Source organism: Xenia sp. Carnegie-2017, unplaced genomic scaffold (genome assembly GCF_021976095.1).
Source record: "Xenia sp. Carnegie-2017 unplaced genomic scaffold, XeniaSp_v1 HiC_scaffold_3, whole genome shotgun sequence".
Classification (NCBI taxonomy): domain Eukaryota; kingdom Metazoa; phylum Cnidaria; class Anthozoa; order Malacalcyonacea; family Xeniidae; genus Xenia; species Xenia sp. Carnegie-2017.
In genome coordinates, this window is record NW_025813493.1 from 7,996,370 (window position 1) to 8,017,842 (window position 21,473).

The following is a 21,473-nucleotide window of genomic DNA, read 5'->3' on the forward strand; positions in this document are numbered from 1 at the left end:
TTTATATTGACGAAGAGTATCAGTAAAGTGCCAAAACCTTTCACTAGTTTCCAGCCTTTTACATGTGCAGGCATGGTTAAAAGTGCGGAGTGTGCAGTTCGAGAACTGTGTCGGAGTGCGGAGACTCTCCACTTCCAAATATAAACGCTTTTGCGCACTTTCCACTTTATGCCCCCACAGAGTAGAAAATCCAGGATTCCACTGTAAATTTTTTACTCCCGAGATCACATGCTTATAACACAGACTCTGCATTTTCTACTTTATAATAAAACAGAGACTTTGTCGTTGTGACAAATCTGAAAATAGTTCTAAAGGTAGCAAATACCATAGTGAATGGTAAAAGTATTATAATAACTTGATAGTTCTTAAAAGAACTGTTTTAAGTAAAGAGCACTAACCCAATAGTTCTAAATTAAACGATACGATGCATTTTGGCAGACTACTCCTCGGATGTCAACGTCTGCTAAATGAAAATTTACAATTTACCGATATTTATAATGCCAAGAAAGAGTGTACGTCATCTTCAAAAGGGGAGATGACGCTCAAAACAGGGATAAATTATAAACATATTCCTTTTGTCGGCAGAGGAAGGGATTGGTTAACTTAATTTAAACAGCCTCTATGACGCGTAACTGAAAGAATGAAAGGCATTTCTTAATGATGCTAAAATTGTCGTCTAAATAAGAATTAGCACAATGGGAGTTATTCATAAGATGTTTACCTATCGCAGAGTCACATGAAACCAAATTACTTTTCTTACAATCACGTTTTGTTTGTTGTCTTGAGGGGACCGTTCCATTTCTGATTAAAATTGGTACATGCTGTTTGATACAATCACCCAACTTGTGAACGTCTCAAAATTCGACTGAAAATTCACTTTCCGCCTGGCAAATCTCTGGCTACGAATTTGAGGGTGTTGCAAATGCCTGGAAAAAGGAGGGTTTTTTCAGTTTTCAAGGTAACTTTTTATTACATACAACGTTTAAATGGACGGTAATTTGGTCATTTGAAGGAATTTTTGTACGTGATTTGGAAATGCTTTATATACGCTGAGCTATTTAATAAATTGGAAGGCTGTCTCTATGCGATCAAAAGAATTCCTTTAAATCCGAAAGTGTGCTTTTTAATTGCAAAATTACTCGAGAAGAGAAGTTACTTTCTACATTGAATCATGAAAATTTTGCAAAGTAAAAAGAAATTTATTGTCCAAAGTGAATCAAAATTTTATAACATAAGGGTTGAAAGCGAGGTTCAATTTAGACTATACAAATTGCCTTGCTTATAAAATGTTAATTAACATAAATGTAAATTCTATAACAACGGTTCTAAAAAATGACAAGCAAGCTAAATTTTGATTTAGCTAGTAGTTAGTTATTGGAATATTGCTCCAGCGCTTCCAGAATATAAGGATAAACATGACTCGCAGCATGCTTTCCGATTATGCAATCGAGATGGCCGTAATCTGGGATTGTTATCATAGAATAATTTTGATGAGGATGTGCTTTTTTGACAAGTTCAAAGGTGGTGCGTGTACTTTTCGGCAAATAACATTGATTCTTTTCACCTGGAATTTTAAACAAAAAGAACGTTTTGTGTTGTCATAAGATTGGGAAAAAACAACGAAGATCAACTAACCGGCAAGAAAACGGATTGGTAAATTCAGACGACCAATGTGCCTTTTATACTCTGGCGACTGCAATCCTATGTGACTGTCAGGCAAATAGATGTCTTTTCCATCAGCAGAGACCAATTTCTCTTTTCTCACTGTCAAAGTAAGCTGGCAACTCACCAAAGATGTCAAATAACCGAAGAATTCGTTTAAAGAGCTGAGGGTTAAATCGTTAAGATTTTTGCTCTCCCATAGCAAGCCGTACAAGAATGTAATTCTAGAACAAAAGAATATTCTAATGATACTTTACTAGCAAATATATTAAATATTTGCTGTTCAGTGGCTCATTTACCTATCGAAAACAGGGTCTTCAATTCGTTCACTTTTTTCAATAGCTAGATGGACAATTTTCTTGCAAAAACTGTTGAACATCCGATTAAAAAATGATGCATTTTCATTTGTATCTACAGTTAAGCCCTCTAATCCGACAGTATAACCAACTTCAGCAAAATATAAATGCGACTTGTACCAATTGAATTTTGATGGAATGGGATTGGCTGCAACTTGACTCGCTATGACATTACTCACTTTACCATCCAGGGCACCTGACAGAAGTGAGGCAAATAGGACAAGAGAGCCAGCACAGTGAGCAACAACTTGGACTTTGTTCTGCAGGAAAAATTACTGTCAGTGTAGCTTTTTTACCGTGTTTAAGGATTACAAAGGCTGGACGTAAAGAATAATAATGTGTAAACTGACTAAACTTTTTCTGCTATATTTACATGCTAATGGTTTAACTATAAGTTGATTTCGACGAGCGATTGGTCATGTTCTGAAGAAAATAAAAAATCTAAGATTAATATATGACAATTCCCAATGAAACGCCATTTCATTCTGATCTTTATTCTTGGACATAGTTTGAAGATAGTTTCTGACTATTGTTGATCAACACTTTCATTCAACCCATAAAGATGTACGTCATAAAAGCCGGGTAATTTTAGTTGATCCTTTAATGTTGCTTTTTGGCTTGTTTCATATAAACAATATTTATACCTTATTAGTAATTTCCAGTATTTTATCAATGGCTGCTGGGTAGTCATACTTGGCGCAATCATCCAATGTATATTCTCTTTTAGCCATCAGCGGTAAATCACACGATACTCGCCAGTCGACCAACCAAACATCATAACTATTAAATTTAGAATTAAGTTTAGGATACACGCAGCATTTTTCAAAATACTCATAACAGGACGGTGGCTTAGCATAATAACCACTCAATTTCCAGTTCAAAATTGTTTAAAAATAAAACTTACTCGTGATTCATGAGATATTCAACAAGATTCGTATCAATAGTGTCTAAAGAAAATATCATACTGCTAACGCCTGCACCATGGAACATTACGACTGGTCCCTTTCTCCCTCCTTCGTATCGAGTCAGCAAAATATCAAACTGAAATACAATACAACACAAAAGCACCATAAAGCATTATGTCTATACCCTTGGAGAGAATCAGCAGATTATTAAACTAAAATACAATAGGACTGGCGATAGGTATCTTATGACAAACTGAAAATGTCGTTTTAAATTGAAAGAAGAAATTTGCGTATCTTAAAGTAGCATGCATTTAATAGAAAACGCTTTAGAATGATTAATTTTAACTGGCACCAGCTTTAACCATTTTCATTTTAATAAAATACAGTTGATACTTATATAATTTGTTTGTAAGGACCCGGCTAGACTGTAGTTATTTTTTGATTATTATAAACGACTCCCAATTTGGATGGTGTGTTTGTCTTTAAGACAATACTTACGTCATCTTTTGTTGTAATCTCATGTAGCACTGGGAAAGCTCCATTCAACTTAAGCGCTCTTCTAACTCTGGTTTGTGGTTCTGCCAAATCATATCTACTCAAAAGATGTTTTAAGAATCCTGGACGGTAGACATTCCAAATAGTCTTGACAAAAAACCAAACAAACTTTCCAAGCCAGACTGCTTTCTCTTCAACGCTTTGTGTGTGAGTGATTTCAATGGTTTGTAACTGTTTTAAAAAGTTAGGAAGCGTTATGTAGAGCTTTGCTTTGCCCAGCAAATCTCCAGAGAAATCATCTCCAGTGTAAATATCGACGAACAGCTCCGTCGTGTTTCGTAGACCAATATTCCAAAAATGATCCTTATGAATGTGCTTGACGCCGTAGAAAGAAAATGTCGAATTGCTTTTTGCATCATTCAAAATCATTTTATAAACCATCTGTTTTGATTCATTCGTTGGACTGTCATCATCAGCTGGACTGAATAATTCGAAGTAACCTAAGGGTATAGAAAAGTGACTTGATGATTGTTCGAAAGACCTCGCTGTATTTTTACTTTGCTTCTTGCAAGATTTGGCGTTTGCAACGAAACACATGCATTAATTACTGTTTGTTTCAAAGATGGTACAGCCATACAGCACATATGTAGAATAGTATAGTGGAAAGTAAACTTTTTTATTGTGGAAGTACTACCACACGTATAACGCCTTTTCATTGAATTTTTCTTTCTTTTATCTTAAATATCGTAATGCTGTATTTAGTGGCAACGTAAGTCTTCTCTAGAATTGTTTTCTGATCTGAAGTAAACAATCAGAAAGCTTATTGTCAGAAATCTAGGTAAAACGTAAAACGGCAAGGTGGGCAGACATGTTTTTTGCTACTCGCTATATATTGCTTCGCCACTCACTATCATGGCCAATTGAAAAATAAATATCGAGTAGAGTAGCCAATGAGATTAATTTGCAATAGAATGATAGCATGATCCTAATAAATTGATATACATGCAAACATATATTTACTTTTTAAAGAAAAATTCACAGAAGCATTTATTTAAAAATTTAAACACTTTATTATTAACTATAACTATAAATCATCAACGATAAATGTGCTCGAATAACAATAATTAGAATAATTAGAACAAAAGCAATAGTTTTAAGAAAAATCATAAATAACAAAAATATTGGGGAAAAGCTTTGTGTAAATTTCATGTTGGCTAAAGATGACGAGTCTAAAATACTGTGGAACCTTCTACATCACTCATGTTGGTATTTTACTGCTGTAGTCATCTTGCATCAATAGCAGTTACATCATATTTTGTCTCATCAGACTAATACATACAACGACACGATTGAACTGGACATGATCAGTGATCTTATAATAGACATACCGTCAGAAACAGTCAAGGGTGATGACGCAAGAGCATGGCATGTGACTGTTCCACTGATATTTGCAACATGATCGGGATCACATTCCAACATTCTCTTCAAATCGTTGGATTCAATCGTCAGCTTAAATTCACAGGCTTCTTCCACTTTTGTTGCACTTGAGGTAAATTTTCCTACCATCATCTCTGTAAACGAAATGCCAATTCGTTGCTCTCTGAATTCATTCTCGCCTAAAACGGTGAAAATTAAAATGTTATGTTATCTTCTGTTTAAGTCAGCTGAGACACATGACATAATTAATGCCGTTTAAAAAGTCTTAAATATTATTAGCTATCAATATTTCGAGAAGCTGGAAAAAAGGAGTGAAATTTTCAAAATAAGTAGTGCTTGTCCGTACAACTCACTTAAATGCCGAAACTTGTAATTGATCTTCCATTCTTCTCTCTCAGCCAATAGTCGCACACAACGCTCAGCAACGCACGCAATAGTCAGAGTAGGATTAACTCCGACAGACGTAGGAATTATAGCACCGTCTACCACATATAAACCTTTGTATACTTGATCAGAGTCTCCTGAAATTCGAAAGAAGCCAATTGTCAATGATTTTGTTCAGAGATAGCGTGCGATATTTCTCGTGACGAAATATTATAATGGCAATTTGTTAAATTACATTAGCAATTCTCTACGTCGAGGGCCAAAATCCACGCCATCCACTTACACTTTAGAAAAAATTTTTTCGAGACAAATAAATCAAATCACATATTTTTAATTAACAGGAAAAGTAAAATTTATTACTGAGACTGTTCTTATTTTTTGTCCCTTAAAAACTAAATTTGGCTCTTCATTTAGTGGTTCCCATTCAAACGCTGTTGTACACAGCTTCAATTGACAAAAATCAGCCGAAGTACAAGTGTATTGTGTGCATACTTGGATGGTCACGAGTTATAATGTGATTTGTGCACGGACCATGCACTCGCCTGAGAAACTTAAATGTTTAGCTATATTAGAGTTATTTCAAAAGATTGCACTGTGCAAATATGGTCAAAAAATAAAATCAGTGCGTTCACAGGTGTATAATTTGCTTTGAATTCCAACACGAGACTTTCTTACAATGAACAATAAAATTTACCATCAAAAACTTGACCAGCATTGTTTACAACTCCAGTTTGACCCGAGTCTGCCATTGGACATCCTCCTAACGGATGTACTGTGAAAATGCTTCTTCCAAGAAGTTTGCTCCACATTGGATTCTCTACAAACTTTCCACCAAGCTCATTTGTGACATTTTTCATGCCTTCCAACACTTCTTTAAAGTTTGACTCTGAACGGATATTCTTATAACTAACACTGATGTCATCTGTATTCGTATGGAACATTATCTTGCCACCTGATTTATCATTACTCATGCCAAGGAATACCAGAGATTTTTTCATAGGTGGGGCTTCATTAGTTTTATCAAGATCTAGGTCATATTGGAGCTGACAAACAAACAAAAAAACATGCCTTTTAATTAATATGGCTATTTTATTAGAAGTGCAACGTACTCATTCTAATAAACGTCCCTGGCATTTTTTTAAAGAGAGGCGTTTATTTCAAACGCTCAAAATAAAAAACCTCAGAAACAGAACTTCTGGAGCAAAATTAATCAAGCAAATTATTTGTTGGTTATGATTAATCATAGCTTCTATTTTGACAGTGGTAGCTACAAAAAGAATTTTCTATGAAAATGCTCAACAACGCTCCTCAAAAATGCGTATAACAATACATTATACAATACATTATGTACTGTATCATCAAAGTGTCATGGTATTAAAAATAATGAACCAAAAGCCACGTTTTAAAGATTTATAAAAAATTACAAAAAAACGAAGAACTTGAAAACCACTGAAAAACAAAGTAGTATGATAAATTCTAATTACAAACTTCGTTTTTATGTTTTTATCATTCAGGCATGGGGCGGGTGGCTGAATGGTTAATTGCGTGAGCTGTAAGCCAGACGGCGTGAGTTCAATCCCGGCTCGTGTCTGTAAACCTAGCCCGGGCTGACCAAAGCCATGTGAGGGAAATTTGGTGGGGGACAAGTAGCAAGGCTTCACGTCGCAAGGCTTCCCGTCCCTGATTTCGACTGATTGCTACAACACGCGTAGCAAAACGCGAAAAGATATGATGATGATGATGATCATTCAGGCAGTGCTTGGTTAATCACGTCCTTAGTAATTGGGTATAAAAATGGCGTTTATTAAAGTGAGAATACATTCGATAGCTGGTGTTTATTACAATAAATGCAGTTTAAGAGTTATTTGATACAATATATATCTTTCAATCCAACATGTAACATATTCGAATCTACTGAAGGTACATTTTAGTTTGATATGTGCACTTGGTAAAGTACAAATAACACACAGCACAAGCTTATAATACACTCTACAAATGAAATGGGGCTTTGTTTTTACCTTTGCAGCTGCAGTAAGCCATAGAGAATAAGGAAAAGCAATGGAAGAAGGTGGAATACCGTCTTCAAGTATGTAATTCTTCGTTAGTTCTTTATTAGTTCTTAAATCCATCACAGTTGTTATACATGGACCTGGTGGGTTATCGCTCTTTGAACCAATCATATCTTTTGTCTTCACGCCAATTGAATTGACCACCTTATTACCGTCATAGCTGAATCCAAGCATGTCACCATTCGTAGAAAATCGCTTCCCAATTGAACTCGAAATATTCAAGCCACGGTTTTTGGAACGCAATAAGATCTTTGTTGAGCCCAGGGCTCCCGCACCCAGAATCACGTGACTTGCAGAAATAGTTTGCTCTTCAACATTGAAGTTGGCTTTAACGAGACGTTTGTAATGAACTAACCACTCTTTTGTGTTCTGTTTCCGAGCTATCGCCATTACTTCGACCTGTTAAATTGAAAAAGGACGTATACGTGTATATGTATATACGGGATAATTACTAATAACTCCATCAAGTTTCATTGTTACATCTTTACAAACTCGTAACGCTCAGATTGATCAAATATAATTTATCAAAGTATTCGACTGAGTCATAAATGTTTAGACTGGCTTATAGCTCTTTTAAAGCTCTTTTCGATTTTTTGACTTTCTAAAGGTTGTTCACATATGAGCCCGGTAGCCAGGATTCAGAAAAGCAATAAATTATTTTGGCAAATGAAAAAGATTAAATACTTCACAACAAAAAAAACTTATTTGAGCAATTTCTCTGTGCTCTGACCGATTCACAAAACCTGTATAAGATGAAAGCAATTATTTAGCCTAATTTGAAAATTACGACTAAATTGACTAATATGACGCTTAAGAAACGGTTGTAGGTTTTGCGCTTAAAAGTTTTCACTCCTTTCAATTATTTAAAATCATTTCACGCCTCGCTGAATCTCGGTTACTGGTGCTCATGTGAACAGCGTCTAAGAAATACTCTCTTTCCCATCAAGCCTGCAGTCGACCTAAAAAGTGCAAACAAGTGAAAAGTGCTATCGTCACTATCCGGCGATATAAAAGAACTCGTCCCCAGAAAATCTTTCGATTGTATGAATAGTTGCCAGTTCTCTGCTCTCGAATTCTCCCAAAGGTCTCCTCAGTTTGCATAAGCCTGCGCAAACACAGTAAACATTTTTATTTCTTAAATACACTGACTATCGTGCCCAACAAAAGCAGTTCCGTTCCACATATCACGTTCAACACCAAGTCGTTGTATGTTTGACGTGGTTTTTAAGTGTAATTGAACTAGAATTTTAAATAAATTCGTGGTTTGAATACACCATTGAAATTTATATTTAAATTTGTGGTTCATTATAAAAGTTTATAAAACACAAAACAAGTGCAATATTTTCAGTTGATTTCTTTCTCATATATGTCAGAAAATATTGTGAATACAAAATACTTTAACTTAGTAACCTGCTATTTAACCGTTCATACCTAGTAACCACCTAATAAAACCCTAAGTATATAGCAACCAAATGTTGATTATTGAGAAATTTTAGGATTTAAGCTATGGCCGCAACTTCGACAATTTCTAGCAGGCAGACCATTTGGTTTGTACGATTGCAGTTGAGCTACCGTCGTCCATCCATACCAATCACTGACTGTATTTGGATCAGATGTGTTTTCAAGGTCAGCCCTTCGCAATAGCTTGCCTTCTTTGACCTGAAAAAGTTAATAGAAATGTCAATTATTGAGATCGCGTGAAATTTTAACATATTAATTATGACTCAACATATGTACTCACGTGATAACAGATTTCAATTACCAAAGTACTATCATTTTTCGATCTATTTTAGTCAGAGCTGCTACGTAGCTATATACAGTATGTACCAACTTCAATAGTAAGAAAGTTCAAGAGAACTTCACGTCCCTATTTATACATCAACACGTTACACTTTAGACAGAAAATGTAAAAGTTAAATTATAGATATAAGAACAAGATGACAAAATCTGGGAGGGAGAAAAGGAAATGCAAAAAAGAATTTATTTTTGCTAATATATACCATGCACGTAAAAATTAAAATTTTGCATTGTGTATCTTCTGGAAATCTAGTAAAATCATAAAAAATTGATTTAAAGCAAGCGTTGATCCATCCATTGTTGCAAAATTTATTTCTTGTATGTATTTTCAAATATTTTATAACTACTACCATAAATGGTAAAAATCAATTATGGTACTAAAACAGTACTAAAGACATAAGCTAGAGCAGTAATAGATACCAGAACATGTAGAAGGATACTTAAAATAACTTTTACAATAACTCGATTATTTTAACAACGTGCAACTCAAATTGAGTTTTTCAAAAATTATTCAAACTCGCTATTCTAGAATTTCCACTTCTCAAGAATGGAAGTTCGAATAAATTGGTCAAATCGATACACGATTTAATTCTGATCAATTTGCTTTTAATTCTTTTAACTTATTTTAATCAAGAAAGATTAATTAGTAGTAAAATCTATACAAATTTTAGTTCGTGTTTGAAGTAACTATACGAAACTAAATTTTGATTTGACATTCAATTTTGAGGGATTTCTGGTTCTTTCTTTAAATTCCAATATTTTTTAGTTATGTACGTGATTCTTTCATGAATTACCTGAAACATTGGGTAGGTGTTTTCCTCGTCTTTATCAACAAATGGAATGTAATCAGTCACTATACTTGAGTCTCCTACATTTTCAGGATGATGAAAGGCTTGATAAACGTGATTGACAGAAGTCTGAACAGCTTCGATGGCAATTGCCTTGTTTTCTTTGCTTTCATCATTCAGCAACATTCCATCACCATAGGCCTTCCACTTAATTCCATTTTTGTTCCTTACGTTGATGCCGAACTCATTGTCTTCGTCGTGCATGAATTTACACAGATAATCTCCAACTTTGGATGGTGTAACCTCGTTGTGCAACTCTTTTCTTGGTACTCTTTAAAAATCAACAGAAACACTTTCTATAAACAAAAAAATGTCAACCTCCCCCATAAGAAACTCTTTCATCAAGCAGATATGAATAAATTACAAACTGAATGAAAAGCAGCTTCTAAAGCTCTTTGTGCTTAATTTAATAGATATTTGTTTGTCTGCTTTAAGTATAGTTACGTGTAATTCCTAAGATGTGTGTTGTGCAGTAGATTGTAATACGTAATAGTCGATTTCTTAAAAGCATCATAAAGAGATTTGAATAGACATAAGAAAACGATTCTCACTCTTAAGTCTCCAAATCCATCTTTTTTATTCGCTAATAAGGTAGAGAAATTCTATCTACCATTGCATATATCAAAACACAAAAGTTGTTTAGAATATATATCCTTACCATTGTACTTTTTGAAAGTTTGAGTGCTATTTTCATCTCATTCAGGTCTGCTTTTCTTGCTTCTTTTGCTTTTGATAGAGCAAGCTCGTGACCTGCCAAATATGCATCTTTTGAATATGGAAGAAAATGGTCGTGATTGTTGCTTGCGAGCTTCATCATTCGTCCAAGGATGACGGGGACTCCGAAAATCCATTTTCCACCAAGAATTTCATCCCATTTTTCGACAAGAGAGTTTCCTAATTTGTCGTAAACTTCCTTAGGAACCACACGAATGTTCCCTTTGTCATCTGGCAATGAAACGACTTTGTCTTTGCCATAAAACACAGATTCAACTTTATCTTTCTCTTCTTTCATTATCTTCAATATTTGTTGCAGCTCATTGTTGACATCTTCGTACTTTCTACCTGCAAGTGTGTTGTACGCGGCAATGAAGCGGTAATGAAGACCATCAGGATTGTGACGTTTATCTTCTTTAGGGTCCACTATTGGCTGATCTGGTATACCATAGAAGTCACCTGCTAATGCAATTATTTAACCGTACGTAAGCTTCACTCCATTGCGAAGAGTCAGTGCTTTCTTACTTTCTTCTACTTCCATAAACGCTTCTAAAGATGACTTTGGAAAACGTAGTTTAATATTGTTTCCAATATTTTCATGCTCAGCTGCTTCAAATTCTTCGCTACCATCAGCTTCTTTTGGTTCAGACGAATTAGGTGTCCGTTAACTGACATTTAAAAAACAATCCAAAACTATCTGGCCTTGCAAAGTATCGTAATCATAATCCATCTTGTTATTATTGTTATTACAGTGACGAATGCCAAAGAACAAAAGTACTTCTAGGACTCAACCGTTTATTTGAAGTTATAACAAGTTATCAAACATGCATCATATTTATTCATCACCACAAGAGCCTTTATTACATTTCCTGTAGATAATGCGCATATCTTTTTTATAGTTTATTTATGACATGATGTGGCAGTGCAGTGTCGACAATTTCTTCCTTTTCTAATGAGAAACATTTATATTGACGAACAGTATCAGTAAAGTGCCAAAATCTTTCACAAGTTTCCGGCCTTTTACACGCACAGGCTCGGTTGAAAATGCGGACTGCGGAGTGTGGAGAACTGTGTCGGAGTGCTGAGACTCTCCACTTCCAAAGATAGACTCTTTTACGCACTTTCCACTTTATTCCCCCCCAGAGTAGAAAATGCAGGGTTCCACTGCAAATTTTTTACTCCAGGGATCACATGCTTATAACACAGACTCTGCATTTTCTATTATATTTACCCCCATAGAAGGGAAATTGCGGAGCGGAGTCTCATTAAAAATGTTCGACTCCTCAAATCACACGCTTATAACACAGACTATGCATATTCCTCTTCATGTTCCCATATAGTGAAAATTGCGTAAATTAACGTGAACAGGTCAAGCACATTTGATTTTTTTATGAAACTTTATTCCTGTAAAGAATAACAAATCAATTCAACGCATTTTCCACCATGTCTCTCTCATTCCTGATTACTTTTATGTCCATATTTCACAGAGCTACAAGCTCATGCTAATCCAAGTCAATTTGATAAAGTTCTTTCCGACAATGATAAAGGAAAATTTGACTACGATGAAGAGATTGCACTGGATGTTTGAAAGCAAAATCAAACCAATATTCAAAAGTATTTTTAGCTACATAAGTTAATTTGTTATTTACCCATCTTTAAAGAAATGTTTTAATACGATAAAAACTCTTTCTTTCAGAAACATATGACTTGTCTTGAAGATCAATGCAAATATAATTATGCAAAGTTTCCACTGTGAAAGGATCGTTGACGTCAGTGATTACCAGAAAGTGTCACGACACTTTGCACTATAAGCCTACGTAGACCAACTGTCTCCATCTATAGAGGTGAGAATTGGTGATTGGGTTGCTTGTATAGGATAGAACTACAATTTATTCATTTCACTATATTTTGAGAAAGCTTTAAACATAAAACTGAACAATTATATTTGACTTGCTTCATTGAACAAACAGAATTGGCCAAACACTCTGAACATGGATTTTGCAAATGAAAAGTCGAGCGAGTGGAGATACAATGACGATGCTAACAATATATCTGCGTCGTTATGTGGTGGAGAAGAGGCTGGAAGAACCATTGCAAGAAACCACGATAGTTGGAATAGTTGTGAAAAGCTTAAAACTGATGGCAATTTTCACCAACGCTATATACCAATCAAGGATGCTTTGGCTTTTAAAAATCTTTCAAAGGATGAGCAGGAAATTTTTGTAACACAAAAATCGTTAACTTCTGAGGATACTGCGTTTTTGAATTCTCCTGACGCAGTGAAGTGGCTGGAATATTTGTCGAATGCTGTTGTTTGTATTACTGTAAATCTTAATAAGCAGACGTACGGTACTGGATTCTTTGTGAGAATTAACGATGAAGATGTTGTCATGACCAATTCGCACAGTGTGAGAACACCCAACAGTGGTGATGGCGTAGACTTTCGTCTGGTCCACCATAAAAATATTAAGGTTATTTCATTTTATCATGACAGCAGTTCACAAGTAACCCACAGTGTTGCAAAACTTACTCATGCATCGCTTCCAGACAAAAATAAAGATGAAAACGTTTTGAAGAACACACTTGACAAAAATTTGCACAATACTGGAGTTAAAACAGACGACGAAAGCGCAAATGGGGATGTTTCCGTAGTTGAGGCTGCAATGGGTTTGCTCTCTTCATATTTTAAGAGAAGGGACACTTTTCTCGATTACGTTTTGTTGCACCTGAGTCCTTTAATAGATGAAAAAGAAAAAGAGCTGTTTTCTAAAATGAAACCCATAAGAATGGAAAAATTTGACAAGTTGGAAAACTTCAGAAATGTGTCATCATTTGGTATAGCAGATCCCAAAAGTTCTCGGTACCCTAAGTCACTTCGCCTTTTTACCATCTCACATCCACATCGAGCAAGCATGCAATTATCGTTTGGAAATATGCTCTCGAGCCTTCAACACGTGTATTTCCTACAGATGGCCTACGGTCAAAATGATACGGGTATGTTAAGCGGTAAGGAGCCATTTGCAGAGCACTCGATTCACACATGTAAGGGATCATCTGGTGCGCCTATCTTTGCATATATCTTTGACCACGAAACAGGTAAAATCATTGTTGACAAATGCGTTTATTTTGTCCATTTCTTTGGAAATATTGTGAATGACAAAGCTGTTGGAAAGTCTGTGTCAATATCAACCATCTTACGAAATCTTGAGCACCAGGATACTCATGGAAAACTTGGAATGGCTTTGACAGAAGTTGGAAAAGACAATGTAGGCTAATATAATGAATACTGTTCCAGTGCGATATTACACGACTGACATTATTTTTCATGATATTTCAAGCTCAGGACAAAATAAGATTACATTTTAATCATGTTTCTGACTTTCTTGTCCTGTTAACATTACCAATTTTGCATTAAGTGCTAAGTTCAAATAACCACACAAAGACGATATTCTTTGAGATTTAATAGAAAACCGTTGTAAAGAGCTTTTAATGCCATGATTTTTTCGAGCAATATGACTTTTATTGTAGCCTTCATATATTTTTTAAGAACTATAAGAACCCTTATATTTTCATTTCACGTTGATAATAATCATGTTTGCTTAAGTTTATTCATTGAAAAGATGCAGTGTCGACAATTTCTTCCTTTTAATTTAATATTTAGGTTTAACTTTCATAATCGTGGCTATTGGATAGGATTACAACAACCAAAACTTAAGCCTGAATATTTTTGGTGCTTTATTGCTTTAAACGAACGTACATATGTCCTAGAGAGATGACATTGCGTTTAGAACTAACTATAACTATCACAACGAATAAACAACGAAAGAGTATACGTCATCCCCCAAAAGGGAGATGACGCTCAAAACAGGGATAAATTAAAAACATAATCCTTTTGTCGGCAGAGGACGGGATTGGTTAACTTAGTTAAAACAGCCTCCATGATGCGTAACTGAAAGAATAAACGGCATTTCTTAATGATCCTAAAACTGTCGTCTGAATAAGAATAAGCACAATGGGAGTTATTCAAGAGATGTTTACCTATCGCGGAGTCACATGAAACTAAATTACTTTTCTTACAATCACGTTTTGGTTGTTGTCTTGAGGGGACCGTTCCATTTCTGATTGAAGTTGGTACATACTGTTTGATCCTATCACCCAACCTTTGAGACGTTCTACCTACATATCGAGCATCACACTCACATTTATATTCATAAATTACATTGCCGGTAAAGATTCTTTTGGGGTGGGTGGTAGAATAGTTCTTTTCGATAATATTGCTCGCAAAAAAAAATTATCAATAATATTCTCAGTTTTCCTTTCAATATCATCAGAAACCTTACCCATCCATGGAAGTTTGATAAACACAGGGCACTTAGCTGGTCCAAAAGGCCTGTTCTGCTCATTTTTTTGTGGATGAGAAAAGTTTATCAAGCATTTTTTCCGGATATACATTCGAGAGAAATATCGTGAGAGAAAAAACTAATCGACAGTAAATTAATTATAAAATCATTATCATATATTGCATTGTTAAGTGAAATTATTCAAATTATTCTACATTGACAAACAGCTCAACTAAACTTTGCAAATTTTCGAAAAAACCTTCCAAATAAAAACAATTAGGTTAACTTTAAAAAATTATATAACATTAAGTATTGACTGTAAATGTAATGGAAAAGTCAGTTGCTTGAGATTGGTATTTCTCGTTGAAGTGTCAATAATTGTAATAATAACTTGAGATTGCTTTCAATGGCGAAGTGAGGGTCGCCAACATCATTGCTGCACGTGATTGCTTTGTGACAGTTGGTTTGGCATTCATGACAAAGAAAGAATCATCGATACAACTGGTCTTTCCTTCGTCAATCTGGACTTCGAACTTATATCCTCCCAAATTATTTGGTATAGGTGGAATGGAATACACAGGAATTGGAGGATTTGCTTGAGCAATGATTGGATTTAAAGAAGCATTCAGTGCTGCAGAAAGCCCTTTTAATAGGGGAAGGGAAGGCGATTGATCGATGCGAGAATTAACCCAAAATAAAATTCAAACTCTATGATCGGTAAGTCAGGGATACATTTCATCTCTCCTTTTTCAATCACTGATTTAAATGTGCAAGTCACTATAGCAGTCGCATTGGGACCAAGTGATGTTTTATTAATTGGCCAAAAGACTTCCTTTTCCAATAACTCAATATATGAAACTTTATCTAAGTAACGTTGAGCACGACAACTTTTACTCATTGCGTGACTTTTGTAGACTTGTTTAAAGACTACCCTTCCCACGGTAAAATCATTAAAGCTTCTGCTGAAGAGTAACTTGAATTAGGGTCGAGTCAATATCTTTGGTTTTTTATGAGAGGACTGGATGTTTCACACATGCAGTCCTTATATCAAAAATTAAACGTCTTCACGAAAAGAATTTTGACAACGTTTATTGGAACTGCATGAATGTTTGTATGGATGTGAAGGAAAAGGAAATAACTGAACGATCTCATCAGTTTCTCATCGAGTAATTAAAATCCAAATCAAATAAAGTAATAGCTAGAAAATTCATATAAATTTTGTAAAACGCCCTTTAATTCAAGTTACGACAGCCAGTAACTCGACACAGAGTGTCAGTGTCGAATGTCATTCAACTTGATTTGGCTAGTGTATAGCTCTCAAAGGCTAATATACTATTCCCTGAATTTGTCAAAAGAAAGTTTTTCTTTAAGTTGAATATACATTTGTTAAACTGCAATGACAGCCTTGTTCCAAACGTATAGATACAATCAATAGTTCTTTATTCAGAAATATTTCTTCTAATTATAGCAGACAGTAATACCTTGTACACAACAACTTTTCTTGTGAGGCTATCAATATATTCTTGGAGCAATTTTTCTGTTTAATTCAGGTTGTGTTCACTTTTTGATACGTTCTATAAAAAATATTTCTGTACAATTCAGGTTGTGTTTACATTGAGTATCATGAAGCAAATACTGACCAAAATATATTTAACCTAACTATGGTAATTTAGGCATAAAAATTTCTTTATTTTTGCACAATTAACTACAAAAAAATTGAAAATACGTCATCGTCCAAAAAAGTTCCGCACGTCAAAATGTAGAACTTTATGCCAACCAAATTTTTCAGCAAATTGTTTTGAAATGAGCGAAGGATCCAAAACAAATGGTTGATTACTGTCAGAATAACTTAATATATCAAACTATATCTAAGTAACGTTGAGCACGACAACTTTTACTCATTGCGTGACTTTTGTAGACTTGTTTAAAGACTACCCTACCCACGGTAATATATCTAAAGCTTCCGTTGACGACTAACTTGAATTAGAATCGAATCAATATCTTTGGCTGCTATGACTGGACCGGATGTTTCACAAAATCTATATATGTTACAAATTACACGTCTCCATGAAAAGAATTTTGACTTTAGATTTCTATTCACAAATGTTTCTCCGAATTATAACTGGCAGTAATACCTTATAAATACGTACAGGAACTTTTCATTTGAAGTTATCAATACGTTCTTTGAACAATATTTTTGTTTATTTTAGGTTTTGCTCACTTGAAGTACTTCAAAGGAAATGACAAGCAAAATATATTTACCATAATTATTTATAAAATAAACACAACGAAATGCGTCCGCTGATTGGTCTAGATCTGAGTTTGCATTAGCCAGTGCAAAACACATCTGAGCCCAACCAATCAAATCATTCAAAACAATCAATCAGTTAAAGAGAATGTGCAAATCGATCATGAATACATTTTAGAGGAAGAATTAAAATGTTTGTCTTTTTTCGCATTATTGTTATTTTATAAAAGAAATAAAAGATATTTTTCGTGTTTGCACTGGCAAACCTCGAAGACGTGATTGAATTTGTGGTTCATTATAAAAAAGTTTATAAAGGACAAAACAAGTGCAACATTTTCAGTTGATTTCTTTGTCATATATGTCAAAAAAGATTGTGAATACAAAATAATGTAACTTAGTAACCTGCTATTTAACCGTTCATACCTAGTAACCACCTAATAAAACCCTAAATATATAGCAACCAAATGTTGATTATTGAGAAATTTCAGGATTTAAGCTATGGCCGCAACTTCGACAATTTTCAGCAGCCAGACCATTTGGATTGTACGATCGCAGTTGAGCTACCGTCGTCCATCCATACCAATCGTTGACTGTATTTGGATCAGATGTGTTTTCAAGGTCAGCCCTTCGTAATAGCTTGCCTTCTTTGACCTGAAAAAGTTAATAGAAATGTCAATTATTGAGATCGCGTGAATTTTTAACATATTAATTATGACTCAACATATGTACTCACGTGATAACAGATTTCAATTACCAAAGTACTATCATTTTTCGATCTATTTTAGTCAGAGCTGCTACGTAGCTATATACAGTATGTACCAACTTCAATAGTAAGAAAGTTCAAGAGAACTTCACGTCCCTATTTATACATCAACACGTTACACTTTAGACAGAAAATGTAAAAGTTAAATTATAGATATAAGAACAATGTGCAACTCAAATTGAGTTTTTCAAAAATTATTCAAACTCGCTATTCTAGTATTTCCACTTCTCAAGAATGGAAGTTCGAATAAATTGGTCAAATCGATACACGATTTAATTCTGATCAATTTGATTTTAATTCTTTTAACTTATTTTAATCAAGAAAGATTAATTTGTAGTAAAATCTATACAAATTTTAGTTTGTGTTTGAAGTAACTATACGAAACTAAATTTTGATTTGACATTCAATTTTGAGGGATTTCTGGTTCTTTCTTTAAATTCCAATATTTTTTAGTTATGTACGTGATTCTTTCATGAATTACCTGAAACATTGGTAGGTGTTTTCCTCGTCTTTATCAACAAATGGAATGTAATCAGTCACTATACTTGAGTCTCCTACATTTTCAGGATGATGAAAGGCTTGATAAACGTGATTGACAGAAGTCTGAACAGCTTCGATGGCAATTGCCTTGTTTTCTTTGCTTTCATCATTCAGCAACATTCCATCACCATAGGCCTTCCACTTAATTCCATTTTTGTTCCTTACGTTGATGCCGAACTCATTGTCTTCGTCGTGCATGAATTTACACAGATAATCTCCAACTTTGGATGGTGTAACCTCGTTGTGCAACTCTTTTCTTGGTACTCTTTAAAAATCAACAGAAACACTTTCTATAAACAAAAAAATGTCAACCTCCCCCATAAGAAACTCTTTCATCAAGCAGATATGAATAAATTACAAACTGAATGAAAAGCAGCTTCTAAAGCTCTTTGTGCTTAATTTAATAGATATTTGTTTGTCTGCTTTAAGTATAGTTACGTGTAATTCCTAAGATGTGTGTTGTGCAGTAGATTGTAATACGTAATAGTCGATTTCTTAAAAGCATCATAAAGAGATTTGAATAGACATAAGAAAACGATTCTTACTCTTAAGTCCTCAAATCCGTCTTTTTTATTTGCTAATAAGGTAGAGAAATTCTATCTACCATTGCATATATCAAAACACGAAAGTTGTTTAGAATATATATCCTTACCATTGTACTTTTTGAAAGTTTGATAAGATAGAATTTCTATCCAACTCTTCAGAAGAACTTTCGCAAATAGATACATCATGACAGATGACGTATCATACATCTAAATTCATGTTATATGTTTCAAAGCATGATATTTACCGTATATGGCCACTGGAAAAGCTATCCGTTAGAAAATGACAAGCAAACGCATCGATGGAATAAGCTTCTTCTAAAAGTGCTATTTTCATCTCATACAGCTCTGCTTTACTTGCTTCTTTTGCTTTTGATAGAGCAAGCTCGTGACCTGCCAAATATGCATCTTTTGAATATGGAAGAAAATGGTCGTGATTGTTGCTTGCGAGCTTCATCATTCGTCCAAGGATGACGGGGACTCCGAAAATCCATTTTCCACCAAGAACTTCATCCCATTTTTCGACAAGCGAGTTTCCTAATTCGTCGTAAACTTCCTTAGGAACCACACGAATGTTCCTTTGTCATCTGGCAATGAAACGACTTCGTCATTGCCGTATAACGCAGATTCAACTTTATCTTTCTCATCTTTCATTATCTCCAATATTTGTTGTAGCTCCTTTTTGATATCTTCGTAATCTCTACCTGCAAGTGTGTTGTACGCGGCAATGAAACGGTGATGAAGACCATCAGGATTGTGACGTTTATCTTCTTTAGGGTCCACTATTGGCTGCTCTGGTATACCATAGAAGTCACCTGCTAATGCAATTATTTGACCGTACGTAAGCTTCACTCCATTGCGAAGAGTCAGTGCTTTCTTACTTCCTTCTACTTCCGTAAACTCTTCTAAAGAAGACTTTGGAAAACGTAGTTTAATATTGTTTCCAATATTTTCATGCTCAGCTGCTTCAAATTCTTCGTTACCATTATCTTCTGGTTCAGGTCTCCGTTTACTGACATTTAAAAAACAATCCAAAACTATCTGGCCTTGAATCTTATCGTATTCGTTATCCATCTTGTTATTATTGTTATTACAGTGACGAATGCCAAAGAACAAAAGTACTGCTAGGACTCAACCGTTTATTTGAAGTTATAACAAGTTATCAAACATGCATCATATTTATTCATCACCACAAGAGCCTTTATTACATTTCCTGTAGATAATGCGCATGTCTTTTTTATAGTTTATTTATGACATGATGTGGCAGTGCAGTGTCGACAATTTCTTCCTTTTTTAATGAGAAACATTTATATTGACGAACAGTATCAGTAAAGTGCCAAAACCTTTCACAAGTTTCCGGCCTTTTGCACGCACAAGCTCGGTTGAAAATGCGGACTGCGGAGTGTGGAGAACTGTGTCGGAGTGCTGAGACTCTCCACTTCCAAAGATAGACTCTTTTACGCACTTTCCACTTTATTCCCCCACAGAGTAGAAAATGCAGGGTTCCACAGCAAATTTTTTACTCCAGGGATCACATGCTTATAACACAGACTCTGCATTTTCTATTATATTTACCCCCATAGAATGGAAATTGCGGAGCGGAGTCTCATTAAAAATGTTCGACTCCTCAAATCACACGCTTATAACACAGACTATGCATATTCCTCTTCATGTTCCCATATAGTGAAAATTGAGTAAATTAACGTGAACAGGTCAAGCACATTTGATTTTTTTATGAAACTTTATTCCTGTAAAGAATAACAAATCAATTCAACGCATTTTCCACCATGTCTCTCTCATTCCTGATTACTTTTATGTCCATATTTCACAGAGCTACAAGTTCATGTTAATCCAAGTCAATTTGATAAAGTTCTTTCCGACAATGATAAAGTAAAATTTGACTACGATGAAGAGATTGCACTGGATGTTTGAAAGCAAAATCAAACCAATATTCAAAAGTATTTTTAGCTACATAAGTTAATTTGTTATTTACCCATCTTTAAAGAAATGTTTTAATACGATACAACTCTTTCTTTCAGAAACATATGACTTGTCTTGAAGATCAATGCAAATATAATTATGCAAAGTTTCCACTGTGAAAGGATCGTTGACGTCAGTGATTACCAGCAAGTGTCACGACACTTTGCACTATAAGCCTACGTAGACCAACTGTCTCCATCTATAGAGGTGAGAATTGGTGATTGGGTTGCTTGTATAGGATAGAACTACAATTTATTCATTTCACTATATTTTGATAAAGTTTTAAACATAAAACTGAACAATTATATTTGTCTTGCTTCATTGAACAAACAGAATTGGCCAAACACTCTGAACATGGATTTTGCAAATGAAAAGTCGAGCGAGTGGAGATAC

General features: G+C 34.7%; 2 protein-coding genes and 1 pseudogene across 2 annotated transcripts; all 3 read right to left on the minus strand.

The window, feature by feature from the left end:
* Positions 1-1,207: 1,207 nt before the first annotated feature.
* Positions 1,208-7,701, minus strand: LOC124454458. Its single transcript, XM_047005268.1, has 10 exons — positions 7,258-7,701; positions 5,934-6,282; positions 5,209-5,376; positions 4,807-5,034; positions 3,422-3,918; positions 2,923-3,059; positions 2,663-2,798; positions 1,962-2,278; positions 1,636-1,886; positions 1,208-1,564 (listed from the first exon to the last, which is right to left on the minus strand). The coding sequence occupies exons 1-10, from the start codon at positions 7,696-7,698 to the stop codon at positions 1,368-1,370; spliced, it is 2,721 nt and encodes a 906-aa protein (XP_046861224.1). The 5' UTR covers positions 7,699-7,701; the 3' UTR covers positions 1,208-1,367.
* A 948-nt stretch (positions 7,702-8,649) lies between these two features.
* LOC124454173 lies at positions 8,650-11,397 on the minus strand (annotated as a pseudogene).
* Positions 11,398-17,588: 6,191 nt separating this feature from the next.
* On the minus strand, positions 17,589-20,230 carry LOC124454455. Its single transcript, XM_047005264.1, is given in 5 exon segments — positions 17,589-17,906; positions 18,500-18,513; positions 18,516-18,823; positions 19,349-19,636; positions 19,729-20,230. Coding segments are annotated over 5 exon segments (1,236 nt in total). The 5' UTR covers positions 20,175-20,230; the 3' UTR covers positions 17,589-17,726.
* Positions 20,231-21,473: the final 1,243 nt, after the last annotated feature.